The 22736-nt window shown below is 35.8% G+C and overlaps 1 protein-coding gene across 1 annotated transcript in view; it reads right to left on the bottom strand.

The window, feature by feature from the left end:
* Window positions 1–22736, bottom strand: part of FMN1 (formin 1) — a gene marked incomplete at both ends in the record, with an annotated part of 140116 nt that overhangs the window by 111774 nt on the left and 5606 nt on the right. Inside the window, one exon of the mRNA XM_082317960.1 lies at window positions 3459–3520. Within this exon, the coding sequence (XP_082174086.1) occupies window positions 3459–3520 (62 nt within the window). The remainder of the gene's footprint in view (window positions 1–3458; window positions 3521–22736) is intronic.

Raw genomic sequence — 22736 nt, forward strand, 5'->3', positions numbered from 1 at the left:
TCTGTTATACCCTTAAAGAATAAAATGCAACAAGTTATTACATTAAATCACAACACAATTTTACTTCCCTATATGTTCCCATATGGAATTTTATAATGTAAAGTTCCATATGTACAGCAGTATGTAGTAATTCATATTTTTTTATTTTGAAATATACCTTTCCCTTCCTTCAAATAATGAAAAGCCACAAGAAAGAGAGTGTACAGACAATGTCTGGTCTTCTCTAATGCATTCCATTTTTACCAGTGCAAATGCTGGTAACTGAAAGAATGAACAAAGATCATGTCTCTTTGCTGTTACATTTAAATGTTACAGACAAGCAATTTCAGGGAAAAGCAATAGTTTTTAAATTAATCACAAAACCCAGGAAAAATTCCTTTGAAATTAAAGACAAAATAATAAAGGTTAACAACAGACATGCAGAGAAAAAAAAATTGTTCTTTAAAATGTTTGAACATCAGGGCCACAGGAGAAGAAAGAAAAAGCCTGTTTCCTAAAGCAGACAGGCTATAAAAAAAGGAAACAAAAATGTTTGAAATGACACCCTTTCATTTAGAAAACTACCAAAAATCAGAAGCAGAACTAACAATTTATGATTTACTAAAGCAGCAGGACCATGTAGCAGCATCTGACTCTCAGATTTCACCCACTATAAAAAAATAGCATGCTGATTTGACATTCTCTTCACAAAATGAATAACTTAGTGTTGACCTTCTTTGGTCACAGGACATATTAAGAATATGGGAATTCAATATTTTCAGCCTAAGTGTTTTTTAGATTATTAGTCTGGCACTATATAGAAATTTTCACATGGCATTCTACATGTTTCAGAGAAATAAACAGCTCCAAAACAACTGTACAAACAAAAAGGATGCATCTATGATGGGTCACATTCTAGTACAAGGAATTCATTGTCAAGGACACAGAGAAAAAGAATAGGAACACTATTCAGATGGCACAGCATTCAAAAGTCACGGAAGCCTGTGATACTATAATTTATTCATCAGTACTATATACCATAACCTGTGTGCAGACTCTTATTTCAGGAAACCCTTAAAACACTAATTGCTGGAAATGGTATACTAGGGCAACATTTCTCAGTAATTTAGTCACTATGCATCTTTTATGAACCTGATGCCTTACACCAGGCTGGGCTGAGGTCCAAAATTCAAGCAGCACACTGTTAAAGAAGGGGCATGGAGGCAGTGGTTGTAGAAGCAACAAGGAAGAGACAATGAAGACACTCAGACTTGCCAAAAAAAACCCAACTCAAAACAAAAAAGCACCATACAGGAAGAAGGCATTATCCTTACATTCTATATTTCTTTTATGTGTTATCTAAGCACTCACTGCTGGTCACTGCTGAAGACAGGATACTTGCTTCAACTGGCCTTTGGTATAGGAAGTTTTTATGTCCTTCAATATTGTAAAATGAAAAATCACATTATATCTCAGGAATCATCAGTCTTACAAACTTAGAAACAGAACTCTGTGCAAGGTCTCCAGTAAGTTCTGAGTAACTCCAAAATGGAAATCCAAAAATCTTGTTTGAATTATGTCTTGCATAAAATAAATGTAAGTATTATTTTTCTAAATCAATCATTTTTCTGATCATCGTGATATAGACCTTACACTTCACTGCCATTACCTAAAGTCCTACAAAACATTAACATCACCTTTCCTGGTTTGCCTTTGGAATTACATAGTGTAAGACAAAACAGTACCAAACATGACAGTGATCTCCAAATGCATAAGAAAACATGATCTGTAGGACATTGCTGCTAAGAGTGCATAAGTCTTCTACTAATCATGGACAGCAAATATTTGCATTTTAGCTCATTTCTAATTGAATTTACATACATATATAAAATGGTGAGATTTTATGGTGCTGAAAGTTACATTGCAATTTCACTTTTCTGGAAACAACCCACTCACAATTTCCTTACTACTAAACAAGATTATAACATATAAACACAATTAACCATTAAGACATGATGATATTTGAGGAAAACTCAAATAATCCAGATAAAAAATAGTAATCTGATCTAAAAGAGAACGTTTATATCATTCAAAGTTATGAGCAGCAAATAAACATACTCTTATGGAAAACAAAACGTGCAAGACGAACATCCTTTTAATGAAAGATGAAACTGGAGAGATGTGTGATCTTTCATGGATGCTTGCCAGTACCTGTCTCCTCTGCCTCTACTGTTTCCAGCGTTGTTGGAGATGCACAAACACATTTTGCTCTCTCACCGAGACTACATGTTCTCTGAAATACCCTCTCAAAATGAATAAATCCCCCTTGCATCCATCTACTGTTCTTGTGGGGGAGAGTTACGCTATTCTTTATAAGAGTTATTATTAATAAAATTTATTGTACGTTACTGGTATATTTACTTCAGTGCTAGCTTGCATTCCCCTGTGCTGAATTTTAAGAGCTGCTGCACAGACCAGAGACTCCTTGCCTGCTGTGTCCACTCCACAAGCTGCTACCACCATTCCACCCCTGTCTACTCAAAGACCTCATGGAGCTTTCTCAACTTCATAGGTTTTATGTCCATTATGTCCTGGCCTTTGTGCAGACACAAAGACATAAATACTCTGTGTAATACAAATACTGCACTTGTACTAGTCTGATGATTGCTATATGAGATCTGCCTAATGACATGGTCAATGTATCAATATACTGGATTATCAGACTCCCTGTGTTAGTAAATTTGTTTTTTTTCCATTCTATTTGCTTTAATGATGACAAAGAAAATACGGAATGTTTTGTACTTGATGACTTGTACACTAAGGATTTAGCATATAGACCTGTATTAGAACACAGTGCAGCTGTGTTATACTGCCATTTAAGTTCCTGCTTTTATGATAAAAACACTTCCTTGTAATATTTCACTTTGCTTAGCAGAGTCAATCATGCCAAGGGAAAGTGATTTCTAATATTAAACTTTGTTATTTCTGATTTTGACAATTAGACAGTTGATCAAGTTTACACTTACAAAACCAGACATCAATAAAGAGTGTTCAATACAAAATTTCAGACAGTTTCACGAATGGAATTACCATGCCTAATTTTCAGTCTAAAATTACAGAAAACTGCTTCTACAGAAGTACGTTTCACTGAGAAAGAGTGAGTAGTTAAGTGCCAGTGCCTTAATATAATAAGCAAATATAAAAATATTGCACTGGTGAGTTAGAGAGAAGAATTTAAGAGTAAAACAATAAGCAAAACTACAAAGAAGAAACATGTAAAACTGCTTTTTGCCATCATATATGAGTCTACATATGGATTTTAACTAGATTAATTTTAACTGAGTTGGCAGTAAACTGAAAACAACTTTTAGAAACAATTAAATTCTTAACATTTGATGGAAAGTATATGTTTGCACTACTTAAATCTGTAAAATGCAGTAGATCCAGGGAAAGAAAAAAAAATCATTACAAAAGTATACCTTTAATGTTTCAATTTCTTCTTTGTGTTCCCTCTTTAAATGCAAAATGGCAGCTTGGTACTCTGTAAAAATAAAAAAAGTACATTCCATTAGAGTCAGAAAACAATGTGCCATCTTCAGCATAGTACATTTCGTATACCACCACTGGGTCCAGCACTCAGATGTAGGCTCTCAAATAAAAGACCTTTCACCATGGTGATGGAAAAGAAAATCTAAACACAGTAATTAGCATTATTTTCTAAGACCACATGACCAGATTTTCCATGGTGTTTCTGAGAGAAGAGGATAAAGCAAAGAGGTCTTCCATGCTGAGAGGAGAAAATGAGGGGAAGATACGTCAGACTGAAAGAACAAGAGGAAACTTCAGTTTTGCTTAGCTTTGCAGATAAATGTAGAGCTGATAGGATATTATGATATACACATGCATGCACACACACACACACCTGAATTCTAAAAAAACATGCATTAAATACAATGATTTAAACTGAACTGTAAACATACAATCACTATACACAGGCAAATTGCATAAAAGAGCAATGACAAATACAAATGAAGACCTGGAAAAAAGCCAACAGCAAGAGAGAAAAATATTTCTTTGTCTTAATTCTATCAGATAAAGATTAATTACAGGGCTTAAGTGCCTTCACAGCGTACTAAATAGCTCTTCCATTTAGTGAAAATATAATAAAATCCAAAGGTATAACAAAATTGAAAGCATGAAACTTAAAGCCAGAGAAATTCAAATCAGCAATGAAAAAATTTGGAGTCTGGGCATTGATTACACAGGTTTAGTGATGGCTGTAATGTTAAGGTGTAGATTTACCAAATGGACCTCTAGAACCTGGGTCTCATACTATGGTTTCCATCAATCCATACCATGGCTACATTTGGCCAGACAAAGAAAGAGAAGACCTTTCATTACAGATGTGTAATGATTTAAGAGAAGCTGGTCTTCTGTAAGACATTGGCCCAGAAGCTACAGCCCTCCTAAAAAAGCAACTGGAGTTCATTCTTAGACCATCGAAACCCCACTTCGATCTGCTTCCAAATCAAAATTCATCCAAAAGTGTATTTCCAGTTCCCTGGCTTGGCTTCTGCTTCTTCAACTAAAAAAGGAATCAAATCCTAATTTAAACAAGGATTGAAAATAGTCCAAAGACTTGAAATTTTACTGTCAATGTTCTCTAACACTAAGGGGTTTGTAAGGTCCCTGGAACAGTAGAACCAATAAAACAGCATTAGAACATCAAAGGATGGACCAAAGCACCAGATCAGTAAAATATTCCAGCGCTTAGGTGCTTTTTTCTTTTTTTCTTTTTTTTTAATTTCTTCTTTTTTTCTTTTTTCTCTTGAGAGCACTTGGAATAAATAGGAAAGGAAAGATTGACCTAGTCATCACCCTGAAATCTGTATGACGTGGGAGTTTTAATGCAAAGCTATTTTTTTCAAATGCAGGTGAAGCTATATGCAAGCAGCTGAATTGATATATAAAATGAAAAGGAAAAGGGATTGGTATTTTACAAGACACAAAATAAAAAACTTGGGTGATTCCAACTAGTAATAGTAATCCTCCTTCCTCTCTAACGGGCTTCTACTTAGAGCTTTCCAGCATGGGAAAATTGCCTGACTGCTCTGCTGGAATCACAACCGGTTGGTTAGGTCTACGGACTTTTAGATTTTCTGCTGTTAATTCGTTTGACTGGGTGATATTCCCTCTGGACACAGCCTCTGCTTATCCATTCACCTAAACAGGACTTAGCAAAACACCTGCCTCAGGTCCCCAGAAAAAGTTGTGACCCTTCCGGCACCTCAGCTGGTTAAGCACTCACTCAGTTTGCAGGGCATGAACCTTATGAACATCCTGCCTTGAAGTTTAGCTCTTTAAGGTCACATGATAACTGAAGCAAACAACAGGCTTTGAAAATGCTGCTAACAATCAGTTCTTAGTTTGGCTAACAGAAGGATACAGATCTACAGATCTATCTTAACAAAAGATCTACTTTCTATGTGGGATTGCCCAATGCTTAACATTCTTTGGGATTTGGGTAAGAGAGTCATAGTTCACATATGCCGACATAGACCTGCACTGGCACCAAAAGCAGATTTTTCACCATGTCTACCCATTCCCAAGCCTCTGTTGCTTATTTTCTTATCTTGGCACAAATGTTTGTGCAGCCAGAGAATGATGGAAGAACCCCCATGGATGAAACCTAACACAGCATAAAAAGTTAAAGAATTTTTAAAAAATTAAGTATTTGTCATTTTTGCAACAGACATTTTGCAAGATATCATCATTTTAAGTTATTTTAGTTGGCACACGTTTTTCTTTACTTCTCCTAGCTGCAAGCTCCTAAATAAGTTCTAGAGATTGCTTTGTTTAATCTTTGTTCTAAAGCAGAGGTAAAATAAAGAGTAGCAATTCTTTTATGGTTTACTTATTCCTTAAAAATATGCTTAGAAAGCACTAGATTGTAAGAATTAATAAACCTAATTCCTTACTTAAAACACTGCTACTGCATAAAAGCAAGTGTACCATAAATTGATATACTGTAACATATTTAATAGATTGTCTACTGTGCAATAAACTGACATTCTACAGCATAAGCTTCTTTTGTTTATTTCTACCTTTATATTTCTTTTTTAACTGGAAGAAACTATCTATTGGACAGAGGCTGACACCCAGCAAAGTACCTTTTTAATTCTGCTCAAGCAAAGATTTATTTTTGTGTGTCAGATATTATAATGAAAAAGAAATCATATCACAATTATAGTTTTGTATAATACAAAGTAACTCATGTCCATTCCTTTCATATTTTTTGTGAAGTCACCTTAATTTGGTATAATTCTACATGGAGAGTTAACATTCCAAGAAAATATCCTGCACACAGAGATGGCAATCTGAATAATTTCTTCATGAATCACACTGAAGAATTTGACTAGAAAGAATAATCGCATCCATATAATTCCAAAAATCAGTTTCTGAACATACCGGCAACAGAATAATAAAGTTTAATAATGCAATGGTGTTGGAATGCTGCTTAGAATGGTAAAATCACAACAGCAAAGTAAACGATGACATGTTAATGGAAGGAACTGTACGGCAAACAAAATATAGGTCAGGCTTTATAAACTACTGAGTTCTTAAATCCCATTTAACTCACAAAACAGATTCATCTAGACTACAGAAACAATCCAGAAATACCGTAACTCTAAATTATCTATGAGTGATTTGTCTAGGTTACGAATTAACTATGCCAGAGTTTTAGAAATCTGATATGGCTCTGTGTGTAGCCAGCCTGATTCTCGCATAATCATTGTAACTCATCCAGCCTTATTAGTTAAGACACATGAGAATATGTGGATAGTTCTCAGAGCCAGATGAGATATCAGGTTGCAACTGAACTGTATGACCTCCCACTTCCTGCTGCTGCGATACCTTAAGGACCTTCAAGACTGACATGGAAATAAAGCTTCTAATCACAGAATGGCTGAGGTTGGAAGGGACCTCTGGAGGTCATCTGGCCCAACCCCACCCCTAGAGCTGGTTGCCCAGGACCATATCCAGACAGCTTTTCAATGTTTCCACAGATCTCCATCCTTCTCATCCTCTCTGGGCAACCTGTGCCAGTGGTCAGTCACCCTCACAGCGAGAAAGTGTTTCTTGACGTTTAGCTGGACCTTTCTGTGTTTCAGTGTGTGCTCACACTGGTCCTGTCACTGGGCACCACTGAAAAGAGCCTGGCTCCCTCTTCTTTACACCCTACTTTATAGGTCCCAGCTGATCTTGTGTCACAAGGTGACTCTTTACTGTATTCCATGCCAGCACATCCCCTAGTTTGTGTCATGTCGGGGGGGTGTATTTTCTGAGATTGTAAAGTCTTTCATTACGTTGGATAACAGAAGGCTGATTGTACAAACATCCTGTTGTACTTGCCTGATCTCCAAACAGCCTGCTGGGAAGACAGTGGCTGTAGGGCATGAATAAGTTAGCTATCCCTAATGCAGATATTACTCTGAAGGGCTTTGAAACAAACAAATCAGATACAAATCAGATGGCAAGTGCTCCTATCCTGAAAAATGACCACAAGCAAATTAGGATTTCATTACTGAGAAAACAATTAAGAATGTTAGTCCTTTACATAAGGCAAACAAGCAAAAAAGTAAACAATCTCACTGCATAGATTCAGATCCAACCAGCTCTAACTCTTAATTTTCTTTACTACTTGTAATTTGCTGCTTTTTTCTTTGTGTTGAGAGGACTCCATCCCATGAAAAATTTAATAAATGTTGGAATTTGTTGCCCATTTGGGCATACTCTTCACTTAAGCAACTTGATGCTTCCTTCAGTCAATAATTCTAACCCACTGCAGCTAAAGCAAACTTTCATAAAACTAGATGTTTTTTCTAAGCTAGTGAGATAAAGCAGATATATATTATAAAGCCTTAAATACAAATATTTGTTACATCTGCTGGTAGTTAGCAATGTATTTTAAAATACCAGGTTAGTGAAAACTGTTTCACTAAAATACTTTTTTTAAAGTAACATGAAAGTTGGCAAAGTACACGGGAAGTTGTAAGTAAAAGAAAATATCTAGTTTGGGAAGATAAGCTCATTGTAGACCATTAAAGCAGCAGAATGCTGGAAAAAGGAGTTGAAGTTCTTACCAGAAACAGATTCGGTTTCCAGAAGACACTCCAAAGTGCAGTGAATTAAGCAAAAACATCTTACTTCGGGATTACCCATGTCACATGTTCCTAATTTACAGAGGTTTGGGGGCACAATGCAAAGTCTATTTTTGTTCCTATTTCTACAGGCCCCTGAAGAGGTAACCTGAGAACTGCCACAGTGCAGAGCGGTGCGACTGTGAAATAAAAATCATTCGGTTTCATAGTGAACAAAATTGTATCTCTATTGAGACAAGCCAAAAGCCTATTTCGCCTAGTATCCTGTCTCAGTAGCCAAAAAAGCAGGTGATGTGAAAAATTAAAAACTGGCAAAAAGGTAGTAGTACTTTTCCGGTACACTCTTCCAGCAACCTGATTTGCAATTCAGGAACTTTCTAAACCAGAGAAGTTGTTTGCATATTTAGTAGTTTGCAAGTGGATTCCTCTTCTATGAATGTGCATTGCTGATTTTAAAACTCCTGCAAGCAGACAACGTCCTGCAGCAAAGAATTAATTGCACATTAGGTAAAGACCCTTTTGTTTATTTTGAATCTGCACCTGTTAGGTTCATTTGATGCCTCCAATTCCTGTGCTGGAAGAAACAGTGAACAACTGTTCACCATTTATGCATTTGCTGTTTCTTCTGATTTTAGAGATCTCCATCATAGGCCCCCGTGACTGATTCTTCTCCAGTTGAAAGATTCATCTACATAGGCTTTCCTCATAAGGAACATGTTCCATATTGTTGATCAAATTTGCTGTCCTTCCTTGAACATTTTATAGTTCTACTAACCCCTCTCTGAGTTGACAAGACTACAGCTTCTCATGAAATTCAAAATGTGGGCATTTATACAACAGCATTATGATGATCTAGAAGATTTTATCTTCTCTTTCTTTCCTACTGCTTCCTACCACTTCAGTTGCTTTTTGATCACCGCTGAGCACTGAGCTGACATTTCCCAAGATCTATTTTAACATCAAGGTCTTGTTTTTAGAGAGTAATGGTCAGATCAGGGTTCATTATTCTCTGTATGTACTTAGGATTTTTTCCCTCAAGTGCACATCTTAATAGTTCCATATTTTGGATTTCCTTTGCCATTTTATTGCATAGTCTCTCAATCTTAAATTTTTTTTACCTTTTCTTTTTTTTTTAATTCTCATGAAAAAAATTTGCATTCTGATGAGAGAATGCTAAATTTGCATTCAGGTCTTATCTTCACTACTCTTACTAACTTCATATCAGCTGCAAGCTTCCCCTTCTCAAGTCTCACTTTTCCAGTTCATTTATGAATATGTGCAGAGGGTAGAGTTGCAGAGTGTTTGCACCCTCGGCAAGTTTGCTGACGATACAAAACTGGGAGGAGTGGCTCATAAGCTAGAGGGTCTTGGTGCCATTCAGAGGGACCTCAACAGGCTGGAGAAAAGGGCTGACAGGAACCTCATGAAGTTTAACAAGGGGAAATGCAAAGTCCTGCACCTGGGGGGGAGCAACCCGGGCACCAGTACATGCTGGGGGCCAACTGGCTGGACAGTAGCTTTGCGGAAAAGGACCTTGGGGACATCAAGTTGAACATGAGCCCACAACATGTCCTTGCAGCAAAGAAGGCTAACAGTGTCCTGGGCTGTGTTAGGAGTCGTCTTGCCAGCAGGTCAAGGGAGGTGAACCTTCCCCTCTACTCAGTACTGGTGAGGCTACACCTGGAGTGCTGTGTGCAGTTCTGAGCTCCCCAGTACAAGAGAGATATGGAGCTTATCTAGCTCCAAATATGCATTGCAATATTCACTGTACATTAAATGTTATCTCTTGTAAAATCGTAATTGTCCTTTTTTTGTATTGTTTGTTTGAAACATTATTCTCTACTATAGATAAATATAATTATGATTAAAGCAAGAAAACTGGGAATAATTTCTATAATGAGTAAATATATTATACATTCCGGTGACAAGAAAATAGATCTGTGATTTCTTGAAAATCTGAAGGAGACTGAGAAAATGTAAAATTAGCCACTTCCACTGGGTGGCAGTTTTGTACTCCATTAATAACCTTTTTTTTTCTGAAGTCAAACTATAATTCACCATTTTATGGATATAGATATACTATTCTTTTATTCTGGATGTGAACTTGTTATCTCATTAGTTTTTCACCTAGATTTTTATTTTGATACAGTTTTTTGTCTTACCTTTTTCCTAATGATTAGCTTGTTACATTTTATTTGATAGTAACATGTACATTTCAAATTTCCTTGTTCAACTGTATGTTTCTAAAAGGTGCTTGGGGAAATAAACCCCACAATTTCTGGAGTGATCAACTAGACTAATGTCCTGATCCTCTTCTGTCACCCATAGATACAGTCAATATTAGAAAGTATCATAACTTTATTTCCAGTCCTACTATATTTGGTTCTACATACACAAAACTGCAGGAAAAATTAATTATAATTAGTATTTTATCTGATTTTAAAGAAATATTTTAGCATTGAACATTGCAAAGACAGAACCAGTGCAAATCTGATAACATTTTTCCTTAGCTAACTTTCAGATTTGGTATCAGTCTGCTTCATGATTTTAAAGTATGTTGGCAATATGGATCATATAAAGATAACATTGACTAAAAATATATAAGCATACCAGGAAAAGAAATCTGGATCTAAAAGCAAGGATTTTCTTTATCATAAGGTACAAAATGCTGCAGTTAAAGCATGGAATTAACATCTACAACAAAGTAATGGGTTGCAAGAAAGAAATGAGATTGTGTTTTAATTAAATACCCACTGGAAGGAGGAAGCAGCTCTGTGTCCTGTAATTGCATCAAACATAGTATGTAAACACATAAGAGAATTATTGTGGAAGCACAATGGAAAAGCTGAAGAAGCAAAACCAAACAACTAAAAATGGGTGAATAATTAAGATGGACAAGAGGTGAACAAAGGGCTTAAAATGCTCTAAGAAGGAAGAAATGGAATTCGTTATAGAATCACAGACATCAACTGTGTGAAAACAACAGAGTACCACGTATTGTGGAACAGTGGACAAATGCCTACAACCATTTACACATCACATCTGCTGGAGCAAAGAGTATATGAATACACTAAAGAACATTAGGGGTGCGCAGTTACGACAGCAGACCGTTTTATTCACGTTGTCTTGAATAGCAATTTAAACAAAAAAGTACCTGGAACCCAAAAAGTTGAGAGATACCGAAACTTACATATGGGGGAAAGGGTAAGGCAATAGAGAAAGGTTGCTTACCCTGATGTAAGTTATACAAAAAGCACATTTTTTTTAATAGTTATTGTATTTTATAACTGTGAGTTTTAAACTTTTAACACAGAATAATCTGAAACAAAGGAAGACATATTCAATATATTCGACTACTTTTTACAGCACTGTGTGTTCTAAAATTTTGGCCCTCAAAGCTAATCTTGCAAATAAAATGTATAACACAGGACTGGAAATCTAGCCTTAATAATCATAAAAACCAAGTATCTAAAATAGCAGCATATTCTAGTATTATTAGGCCCTTGATATCTGAATATGAATGAGTCCATCAGTATTTACTGCCCCAGCTGTTCAGCTTTAGCATTTATCCTGACCTCCTAGGATAAACATGGTCTCCAGGCAATACACCTGTAACTTCTGTGGGCCTGTTTGGGGATATGGTTTCTACAGAGAAAGTTAAGCTAGGATATTGAAGTATTAAGGATATTGAATGGAAGGATTAGTTTGAGCTGGCTTCTTTAAAACACACAGAATCCTCAAATAATTACACTTCTAATCTTTTTAGTTACAAATTCAGAAAACCTTCAGAATCTGAACCGTGTATCTGTATGATCAGTAAATATTGTTTACTGTGTTCAAGAAGTTGTGAGGGCCAGAATTCCTTCACCTCAGAACCTCAGCTTTTTAGGGTAGAGATGAGTGGTAGAATTTTCTTTTTCCATTCCATGAACAATTCTAAGACGTTGTTTACCTATTTGTTCATAGGAAAGAAGGGAAAAAAATGAGATTTTTATGGGATGGGCAAAGGTAATAGCTTGCTCATTTGCCCAGTCTCCAAGCAGGCAGTAAATCATGAGTGGCCTGTAACACTAAATACCTAAGTGTTTCTAGGACCTCCACACGACCACCAGAGTCCTGTAAGGTAGGACCTACTTTGAGTGAGGGAAATGGGAAATGCTAGCAATTAAATTGTCAGGGAGAGATGAGTTTGTCAGACCACTCTCTTCAGAAGTCCACTTAATGACAGTTTATATAGACAGTGTAACTTTCCTACCCTAAGATCATTGATGGTATGTGCAGGGAAATTCTAACAAATTCCAATACAAGTTGCTTTAATTAATGCAAAAATATCTGAACACTGTCTTATTTCCTAAGAAGTATTCATGCAGCTGTAACAAACATGGGTGGATTCTCATGAAACTTCAAAGGGAATAGGACAGGCCTTCAAAGTCCTTTGGGTTTATTTCTTCTAATATGATGTCCACTTGCATCATCATCTAAATCGTGTTTCATGGTAGAATTAAGGACTAACTTGTTCTTCAGTGATATAATGCATCAAGAGTTTATCCTGGTCATAAGGTTTGTTTATAAGTCTTGTAAAATAATCACATTGAATATTCACCAACGACATCTAGTATTCCTAACTCAACTACAAAAAAGGATCAAAAAAAAGAAAACAAATCTTAATCCTTAGAAAGTTTTAACTCAGCAGATTGCTATACTGTAATTGTTTGAAAAGCGTGAGAACAGGAAACTGCTTAATAAATAAACAAATAATGATCATTCATACACAGTATAATGACAGTTTCTTAACTTACAGAAATAAATGAGAAGACAGGCTAGAGATACTGAGGCAATACATTACACTAAAAGGAGGACCCAGAAAGAACTTCTTGTTCTTCAGAAAGGGTGTTTTAATTACTAGGGAGTTGGTATTTCATCATTTGAGAATGTCTTTAGGAAGCTTTTATTCAAATATTTATTTTAGCAAAAAAGGCAGATGAAAATTTCAGAGTAATTTATGTACATTATGGATTATATAAACTCAATATCAAGAAAAGCAGCACGTTTATAAAAAGTACACAGGTTTACCTCCTTCATGACACCAGAGTGAAACTAGTCAGTCTTCACCTAAAATACCACAACCCCCGCCCTTGCTATCTTAGCTGTCACAGAATGACCCTCCAGAAGATGTTGCTTTGTCTCATTTCCACATACACGGAAAAATAAAAATGCTTTGAAACATGCCTTATTCAGTTATGTCAGTTACTTTCGCAAGCAACTGCAGAAGTGACAAGTCATTGTAGAAAAAAGAGGAATACTATCAGAAAATCCTCTTTTAAAATAAACTGAGTTCCAACTCAGCTTCAGTTAGTTATCATGCATTCAATAATAACTTGATAATTTGAAAGAGCTGCTTAAAAGGAGTTTCCAAGTTACAAGAGTTTGTACAAAATAAGTTCCTTAAGCTTCATTTGAAATCCAACAATGGCCATGGCTCTCTGTGTCCTGGTCTTGGTGGGATACAAAACTGAGCAAGAAAATGCAGAGAGACATAGAAGGGGATATATCTGCTCATGGTGTTATCACTTAGTATCTAATTAGCCTTCACACAGTTTTCAATGGGATTTTATTGTATTTCTTTGGCAGTGTTAAATGTGCTCTTATTTTGAATAAGGACCAGTGTGTATCCAAATACATTAAGGTTATGGAAAAGTAAAAAGCTATCATCCCTTTAATCCTTCCAAACTGACTAGTATACTAAGCTAGTAAACAGGGCAAATTTAGTTCTTGTACAAAAAGCTTCAGTTCCCATTTTTTATATCCAATATTTATTCAAATCAGTAAAGTATGCTGCTACAATATTTCTCATCATTTATTAATTCACTTCACCTTGTCTTTTATCTTAAATTCAGCTGTTACCTCAGTTTTATATAAGATACACCTCACAATGGAGGAACATAGCCCACCAACTCAGAAAGAACTTTTCTAGCTCAATTTTCACTACACCTACAGTCTTTGCTTCAAAGATTTTTAGAATAAGCACTGCCAGATTATAAGAAGCCCAATTATTAGGCATACTAGATTATCTCTAAAATGGGTTACATTTACCTGGAGTTTGCTCACAGACAAGAGAAATGAGGGAAAAAAAAAAAAAAAAAAAAAGAAGAGAAAGTAATACACCAGTTCTCAATTGTGATGTTCTTCTGATCAGACTTTAAATCTTAACTTTGCAAAATGTCACACTCAGCATTGTGGGATGAATCTGAAAGTCAAAGAAATCAACCTAAGTTCCACACACTTCAGAGAGACAGCCACCGAAACTGAAATAACGTAAGCTAGAATTCTGAAAACAGTTCCTCATCTATATTACAGAATTTCTGTAGTCTTTATGAAATTTTTAGTCCTAAACAGTGGTAGGTACTGCAGACTCTGTCTTTACCATTTTTATTCCATCAAAGAAAGGTAAATACTGCCTTTATGGTAACAAGAGAGACCAAAGACTAGACACAGACGGACAACATTACACTGTTCCACCCACCTGGTGGTCCCTCCTTGTGAAGCTTTAGGTGAGCTAGAGACAAAAGCATAAGTAAGATTGTATTTAAGCTTCACATAGGGAACTTCTATTTTTACACTCATTAAATACATATCCTAGCAGGGAGTCTGGCAGACTTCCTGCTTTTTATTCACTACTACAAACATATACCTCAGTCAGTATTTTCAGCTCCCATTGATATCATTTTGTCTTGCAAAAAATTATCAACTGTTTATGAATTGCTTAATTTTTCAAGTGTTCCTAGATACCAGCACTGTCCATCAAATCAAATAAAAAACAAATAGTAAGTATTTAAATAATTTTCTACCATGTAAAAAATCGCATGGACATTCCTTAATTAACCATAAGCCACAGGTACTAACACTTACTATGAAAACAAACTTGAAAACAAACTTGCAAGTATTACTATAAAGCTCTCAGCTCCATATATACACAGAATTGCACATCGTCTGCTGTAGAATGATTAAATAACTTCTTTTATTCATTCCTCAAGATTTTCAATTGGAAATAACAATGGTGCTCACTCATTATTGTCTTTTCACGTTGCACGGTAAGGCAAGGAGAGCAATGCAGGTCAGAAAGCTTAGACTCTTCTGACATTCATTCCATACAATCTGATTAGAAGACACAAGTTTGGGGTGGGAATGCTTTCAAGAATTCCTTGGTTTGCTTTTTAAGTTGTTTCTAAAACATGCACTTTTAAAAAAAATTATAGGCTGCACAATAACAGTGGCCAAGGTATGACATATGCCACTGGGTGGTAGAAATAAAGCATATTACTAATGATTAGTAAAGTATAGGCATGCTTCACTGTTTTGCAAAGAAAATACATGCTATAGCATGCATGTTTTTCCTTAATGCATAGAAAACCAAACAAGAAATAAAATCTGGGTGTTTTGGACAACCTATGTAATTTATGCAAATGCTTAACATATGTTCAGTTGTATAGCACACAGAAATTATTTGAATACAGAGCAGCAATAACGTTTACAAATATACACAATACATGCTCGTGTAAATCTTTGTCATGATATTGAGCAAGCTGCACTGTTCATCAACATTTCTAAAATAAAAGGTACAAGCGTTCACTGGTCAATCTGATGACCTGAAAATTTAACCTACAACTTTGGGAATAGCGGATACATTGGGTCACAATGTTTCAAATGGCAATTTTCATTCTCCAAAACTGTTGCAGAAAGCAAGTATACACACTCAAATATTATTCACTAGTATTCTGTTCGTGTTCAAAACTGTGCTGTGCAAAAATTACCTTTTCTTCTTTGATAATAAAACAACTTATCTACTCGAATAATTTTAAATAAAAACTTATATGAAAACCTTTCCCACACAAATCTCCGTAATTCACATTTCAAATAGATGATAGATGAGTTACTCCTCAAATTTTACATAAGCAATTTAGGAACCTTCTCTGCCATGATCTCAAAATTTCAAGTAGAAAGTAGAAGCTTTGAAGATAAATGACCTATATAGCCACTTCTGGTCAGTACATTCATTTTTGTAGAAAATCTTACGTATTAAACTCAGTATGTGGAAACATGCAAAATAATGTTAACACAATTTAAAAGTAATTAGACAACAAAAGCTGGAAAACTTGAGTGCAATCTACCTCTCTTGAGACGTACCACACCCTGTAGCATAACGGAAATCACTAATTTTTAACTGAGCTGATTCATTAAATTTCAGAACAGTGAGGGTTTCTTAATCTTTTCTCCCTCCTTGGTAACCCTTGGTCCCATCATTTTCTATATTCCCTTTTACTGTAGTCTTTCCTCCTCCATTATTTCCCCATGTAGTTTTCCCCTTTAACCACCAGGTGTCAGAATGGAATCCACTCACCACAGCTGCACCTTTTTTTTTTTATATATTATATACAGTCCTAAAATGCAGCAAATGTTCAGGCTTTTCTTCCAATAAACATAGTCATGAGCAACTTGCAAAACAAGTTATTTGTTCAGTCTTGGAATGGTGTTTATAAAGCATAATTTTTACACAGAAGTAACACTGGGAGAAATACAAACATTTATTTGAAATGCTACATGAATGCAACATTTTAAGTAGACAAATTGTGGCTTACACATTTTTTACAATATGATTGGTTAGTGAAAGTCCAAAGCTTAGGTTCATAAAAAACTGACAGACAGACTTCCTTAAACTTTCTGAACACCGGTTTGAACCAGTTTTGCATTCAAGCATCCTTTTATAACTTTTAGAAAATTGATTTATGCTTAAAAAAATTCTTAGAATTACCTATGTTTTAGGGATAGGGTATTGGCTAAAACAATACTGAATGTAGTTTTGACACATTATTCTAATCCTTCCTCCCTCAACCCATTCCATCTACTTCTATCTGTCCTTTCTTTACTTCCCATTGGAACCTGAACTCTTTTACAGCCCCACAATTCAATACACATAGGGATGTCAGTTCCCCAGACTGGGAAATGAGCAGACATCCTTCACTTCAACTTAATTTATTTTTAGACTTTTAAGGGAAGGAAGATCCCTCCAAGCCTAATATTTCAATGATTTTCAGACCTTAAAGATTCTGGTACAATGAAAATATGGAAGACATGAGGAAGGGAGACAGATGGATAGGGACATACGGAGAATAAACAGTCCTAAACAAGCCAATAGTCCAGTATCTAAATACTGTCTGGATATTAAGATAATACAGAAGATATAAAAGTTAACTTACTACAGAAAGTGAAGTAACTTCACAACACTCATTGAATTCCCTGAGAACAACAGAACGATACCCACAGAAAAGCAGCCTCCTGAAGGAAAAACCAGCAACCCCTTGATTCTCTGTTATGAAAATGAAGAAAATAGTTCTTACTCTTTCTGACTGCAAAGCAGTATAAAGCACTATTCAGAAGCAGTCACCTGAGTAACTTATCTCCTTGATTGTTCCTCTCCTGTCACAGGTGAGGTTGCAGATACCAGATAGCAGAAATGAGTAGTTTCCCTTGCCATTTTCACCCTCACGGGAAGGCAACACTAGAGGTACTGCTGCTGGGGACATTCAACATGATTTCTTTCTCAAAAAATGTCCTACTTCATAGTTACAAAATCAATCTATCACAGGATCACATTCACCAATGCAATATGGTAAATAACACCTTATCAGCAAACACGAAGAACAAATTTATTACAGAATTTCTTTGATGAGTTACAGACTCTATCTACTTCACCTAGCACAAATTTAAAATACAAAGCACTTATTCTAGATCTATAACACCTTTGCAATCACTGTATACTCTATATAGTAAGCATATGTTGAGAATGTATATATACTATACATGCAGTAAGTGTATATTTATTCAAATGTGGGTGGGTATATGGGTGAGTGTAGGCACACTACATATCCACACACATACGCACACCACTTCCCCAATATATTCTCAGCAATTCTCAAGTTTAGAACTGTTGACAAACCTAAAACATGGATATATATAAAACTAAGAAACGTACAATAAATAGGGTTGTTTTTTTACAGATAAGAGTACGTGTCTGTGCTCTAGCAGAGGAGGCAAACTTGGCAGGGATGATACCAAATTTAACTAAAAAGAAACCCAAAAAGCAGTTCTAAGTCCAGGTGCCAATTTTCAGAAAGCGTCAGGGTGTTCAGACTCAGGGTTTCATTTAGACTAGTATCTAAATTTCTCATGTTCAAATGTTGGGCCACACAGAACTTCAGATTACGTGAACAGTGAGACTGGAGAACAGAAAAGTGAATTCAATAAAACTCGGAGGCATTTCTGTTATACAAAGGGCCTCGTATATTTTGAAATAGAACCACGGAAATAAAATACAAAGACATTCTTCTTGTGCTGTACGCAATTTCTCTTTCACTGTGTTTCAATTATACAACAAGAATTGTCTCGTAAAACCCTGTGACCATGTTGGGCCTTTGCAATGTCACATTGGTAGGACCCATAGTGGTGACTACATTTCAAAATAAAAACTACAGTAAGGGAAATAACTCACAGAACTTGCCTTCATTATATTCAGACAATAGATTAATCTTCTCACTGGAAAAAATGTAGTTTAAAAATCAAGTTTCTAATTTGAGTGGACCAAAGCTGTTCTGTATGTGAATTCTTAAGCACACTGGTATCTATGGCTACACAGATGTATGCATCCAGATATGGCTTTGTATACTGTAAAACATGTCCTTGTCAGGCATCTGCTGCAATAGATGCATCCAGACTCAAAAACAATAGCTCTCCTAAAACAGTCTGCATAATGGAAATAAACCAGGGATTTTTATTGAAAAAGTAGAGCGTAACTCTTCTTCCCCCTCACCTTGTAATATTATAATCCTCAGTGTATAGGAAGGCATGAACATTTTATCACACAGCCTTAGGCACAGTTACCATACTGTAAGTGTTATTTTTTTTACAGATTTAAGTTTAGGAAGTCAGTATTCTTTTCCATTCTGCATGTCTATCTAATGCTAATAGCCTATAAACAGAAAGGGAATTGAGTTTGGCTTGAAAAATAGGTCAGGATTCTTATCCCAATTTTATGGATGGGTAAACTGAAGCTCAGAAAGGTCTCACAACTTTCCTGAAGTCATTCCAGAAGGTAGCAAAAGGGCTAGAAATGGAACACAAGCATCTTAACAACAAATCTTAAGCATTAACAGGTGCCTATCTTTTTGTTCCTATCTCAAGAGGCACAATATGAATGACAGTATCAGCTGAGGTGGGGAGAGAAAAGCAAAGGATGTTTCTGGTGTTTGCTTGTTTTTGAGGTTTTTTTTCAAATATTTTCAAAGTAAATCTTAGCAGACAGGGGTGCAAGATATCTGGAAAAGTGGCTGCTGCATTGATCAGCACATGCATAACCCATTGGTCTGAAACTGTAGAGATTTCCAAGCAGCGCTATGCCCAACACCTTCCAAATCCATAAAATTATAGCTTTAGTTGGCATAAGTAAGGGGAGAAAATGTCATTGTTACTCTAGAGGAATATAATACGGCTATAACAATCTGGCGTGTAATAAAAAACTCAGCTTCTCAATAACAAGCTAGTGTATTTGTCAGAATGAAACACTGACATAACATGGCCAAATACGCCTGTCATGCTGCACAATAAATGCAGTAAAATGTAGTAAAATAATTTACAAAACCTTTACGCAGCCCACCTGCACTCTGAGGTCACATCAAATTGATCAGTGACCATTAAATCACAAAAACACTATCTTCAACCAAAGCATAATGTCCTGCTTGCTGTAGTCCTGCTTTATCTAATTCATTACAATAAAATTTACAATAGAATCCCAGAACTAAACCCCAAATACCACACTGAAATCAAATAAACTGGAATTACTAAAAAAATGTCAATTTTTTTATTTTAAGATGAAACCAACTGTTAGCAGCCACTGTTACAACACCTTCTTTCAGGACACTAACAACATCAAGCATTATGTCTTTTTTAGAGACAAACACAAATTGTTCAAGGCCACAAAGGAAGTTTATGTTAAAGAAAGATAAGAAATCATGTTCTTATCTCTCATCTCTTTGTTCAGACCACTATGCTTCTCTTTCTCTCACTAAGCTGGTTATTCTCTGCATTTATGTCATGACCATAAAGTGATTTTCTTGCTGGGAATCCAGAGCATAGGGGACCAAGGCTTTAATATATTTGAAATTTGGCAATAAACCTCTGCCATTATTTTGTATTTTGTTCACCATTTACTTCCACACTTTTTGTTTAATATGAGCTTTCTCGGTCACCTCCTGATTTTCTTGTTTACCCTGAAAACAGTGCTTACAGCATCACAGACTGTTGTTATAGAAATTGTGGCACCACGGAGACAGCATTACCTCACTGCAGATTTATGGATGATGAATAGACAAACTGTTAGAGAACAGGGTTTTTTCATGTTAAATACAGACATTTGAATTAACAAGAAAACATGTAATGAAAAAAAGCACTACATGGATTAATGTTTCAACTTGATTTTTTTTTAACATTTTCTCCAGCAGGAATGTCAAATACTTCTCTCTTATCGCTTTTTAAATTTCTGTTTTGCTTAAGCAAAAGACTAAACTATCTCTGTTTTATATGATCCTAATGGCTAAAAATGCATTTTTAATAGGAATCACAAGATCCATATATCTATACCACCTTAATGTGGAGACTGTTCTTCAAACGTAAGTAGATTTATGAGAAGCAGAACTCATGTCTAAACTCCTCTTCTTGGATGTGAGAGGCTGCAAATGCTGATCTAGTCATATGCAGCAGCTGAGACATTCATTACATGTGGATTCTATGTGATCTAGTATCACAGATGAGTTCACTCAGTATAGACATGAATTTTTCTCCTCTACCTGGCTAAATATTTTCACCATATCACCAGCTGACACATCTACCCTTCTATCAGATTTAATGCTTATAAAGTGGGAGAAATCTCTCTAAGAATTATGGAGGAAAAAGTAAAAGAAATTAATGAAAACAGAAGAACAGAACTTTAGGACCAGAGAAACATGCATAGAAATGCCTTTGATTACACAGTAAAGATTTCCATGGAATAGATCTATAACTAGAAATTAAAATACTCTTTTTCTACTCTTCCAGGATATAAATGGTGTAATGTACTACAGACTTTCTGGACTTCAACTATTTCAGACTGACACACTTCAAAGAAGTTCCAGTTTCTCTAGAGAACCATGTAAGCAGCTTGTGCTAATTACAGAGAGCCAGTTGACAGCGCAGTCACTTGCTCTATGGAAACAGAGGAATTACAGGATTAAGAAAACATAAGATATGCCAAAATATCATATCATCATCCTTTTAATTCCAGATTTACAACTCAAAACTCGGGTGTTGCGGATGACAATACTATGACTACACAAGATGTTATCAAATGCATGAAAAAAGCCTATTGCAGAGTTATATTTATTCACTAACTTCTCTCACTTCTAATATTGCTAGCAGGCCTAGTCAGCCCCACACACGTGTTCCTTGTTATGTCCATTTGCTTTTCAGTTGGTTTCCCACACATCAAGCCAGACTACGAGCCTCAGGACGGAGTTAGCTTCTCCTCCAAGCTGCTATGAGTCACTGTGATGTCTGCTGTGTAGGCCAAATTAAGCCTGAATTTCTTGCTTCCACTAGGCAGAAAGAACAATGAGGAAAAACATGGCAAGCAGGTGAGAAAAGATCAAAAAGCCAGGAATCCTCTCCCTCAATATCCCTACCTTCCTGTCAGAGCTGCCATAATGCATGGTGATGAAGGAAGTAAATCAAAGACTTAGTGAAGAACTGTGAGAAAGATTACAGTATTCCAACTTTCAAATTTTCAGTGTTACTTTAAATACTAATTTCTCATGAAAAATGAAAAAAATCTATGCTACCTCATAAAATAAGTACATATTCTTGTACTCTGTCAGAACTAGAGACTTATGTCCACAGATTTATCCTTGGATGTGATCTCACTCGTGACAGAAAACAGAGCTGTGCTAAATGAATACTTACCTAATAATTCAGCCTATTATTATTGTTCGGATATAGATTCCTATTGTTTTGGTAGATGAAACTCTTAAGCAGAAATGAAAACACTGACATAAATCACTGACTGAAAGTTAAAACAAGTCACTTCAGCATTTTTTATGTTATAGATAATCATCTATCCAGGAACATCAGTGGACGAAGACTGGAATCACAAACATCCCGGCCACACATAATTTTTGAATTCTATTCTGAAATCAAGAATTTTTCATTTGATCTTAGCTGTTAGGACAAGACTGTAGGGTAAGAAATAGGGTTTCAGGTTGCAACTGGTTGAGAATGGTGATCATTAACCTGCTTTATATCATATTTTTAAGAAGCTCACTTTATGGACACAAAGTTCCTAAGGTACTGGTGGCTGGAAGTGAATTTTGGATGGGAAGGGGCATGAGGGGAAAGGACAGTATACACATGCAGTGTGAAGCTACCAACCACTGTCAGAAGGAAGATACTGAGTTTAGAAGTAATGCTGTATTGCCACTTTCATATTCATTAAAAAAACCACAAAGCACTCTCCCC

This window comes from Platalea leucorodia (assembly GCF_965183815.1).
Source record: "Platalea leucorodia genome assembly, chromosome: 7".
In the NCBI taxonomy this organism is placed as follows: domain Eukaryota; kingdom Metazoa; phylum Chordata; class Aves; order Pelecaniformes; family Threskiornithidae; genus Platalea; species Platalea leucorodia.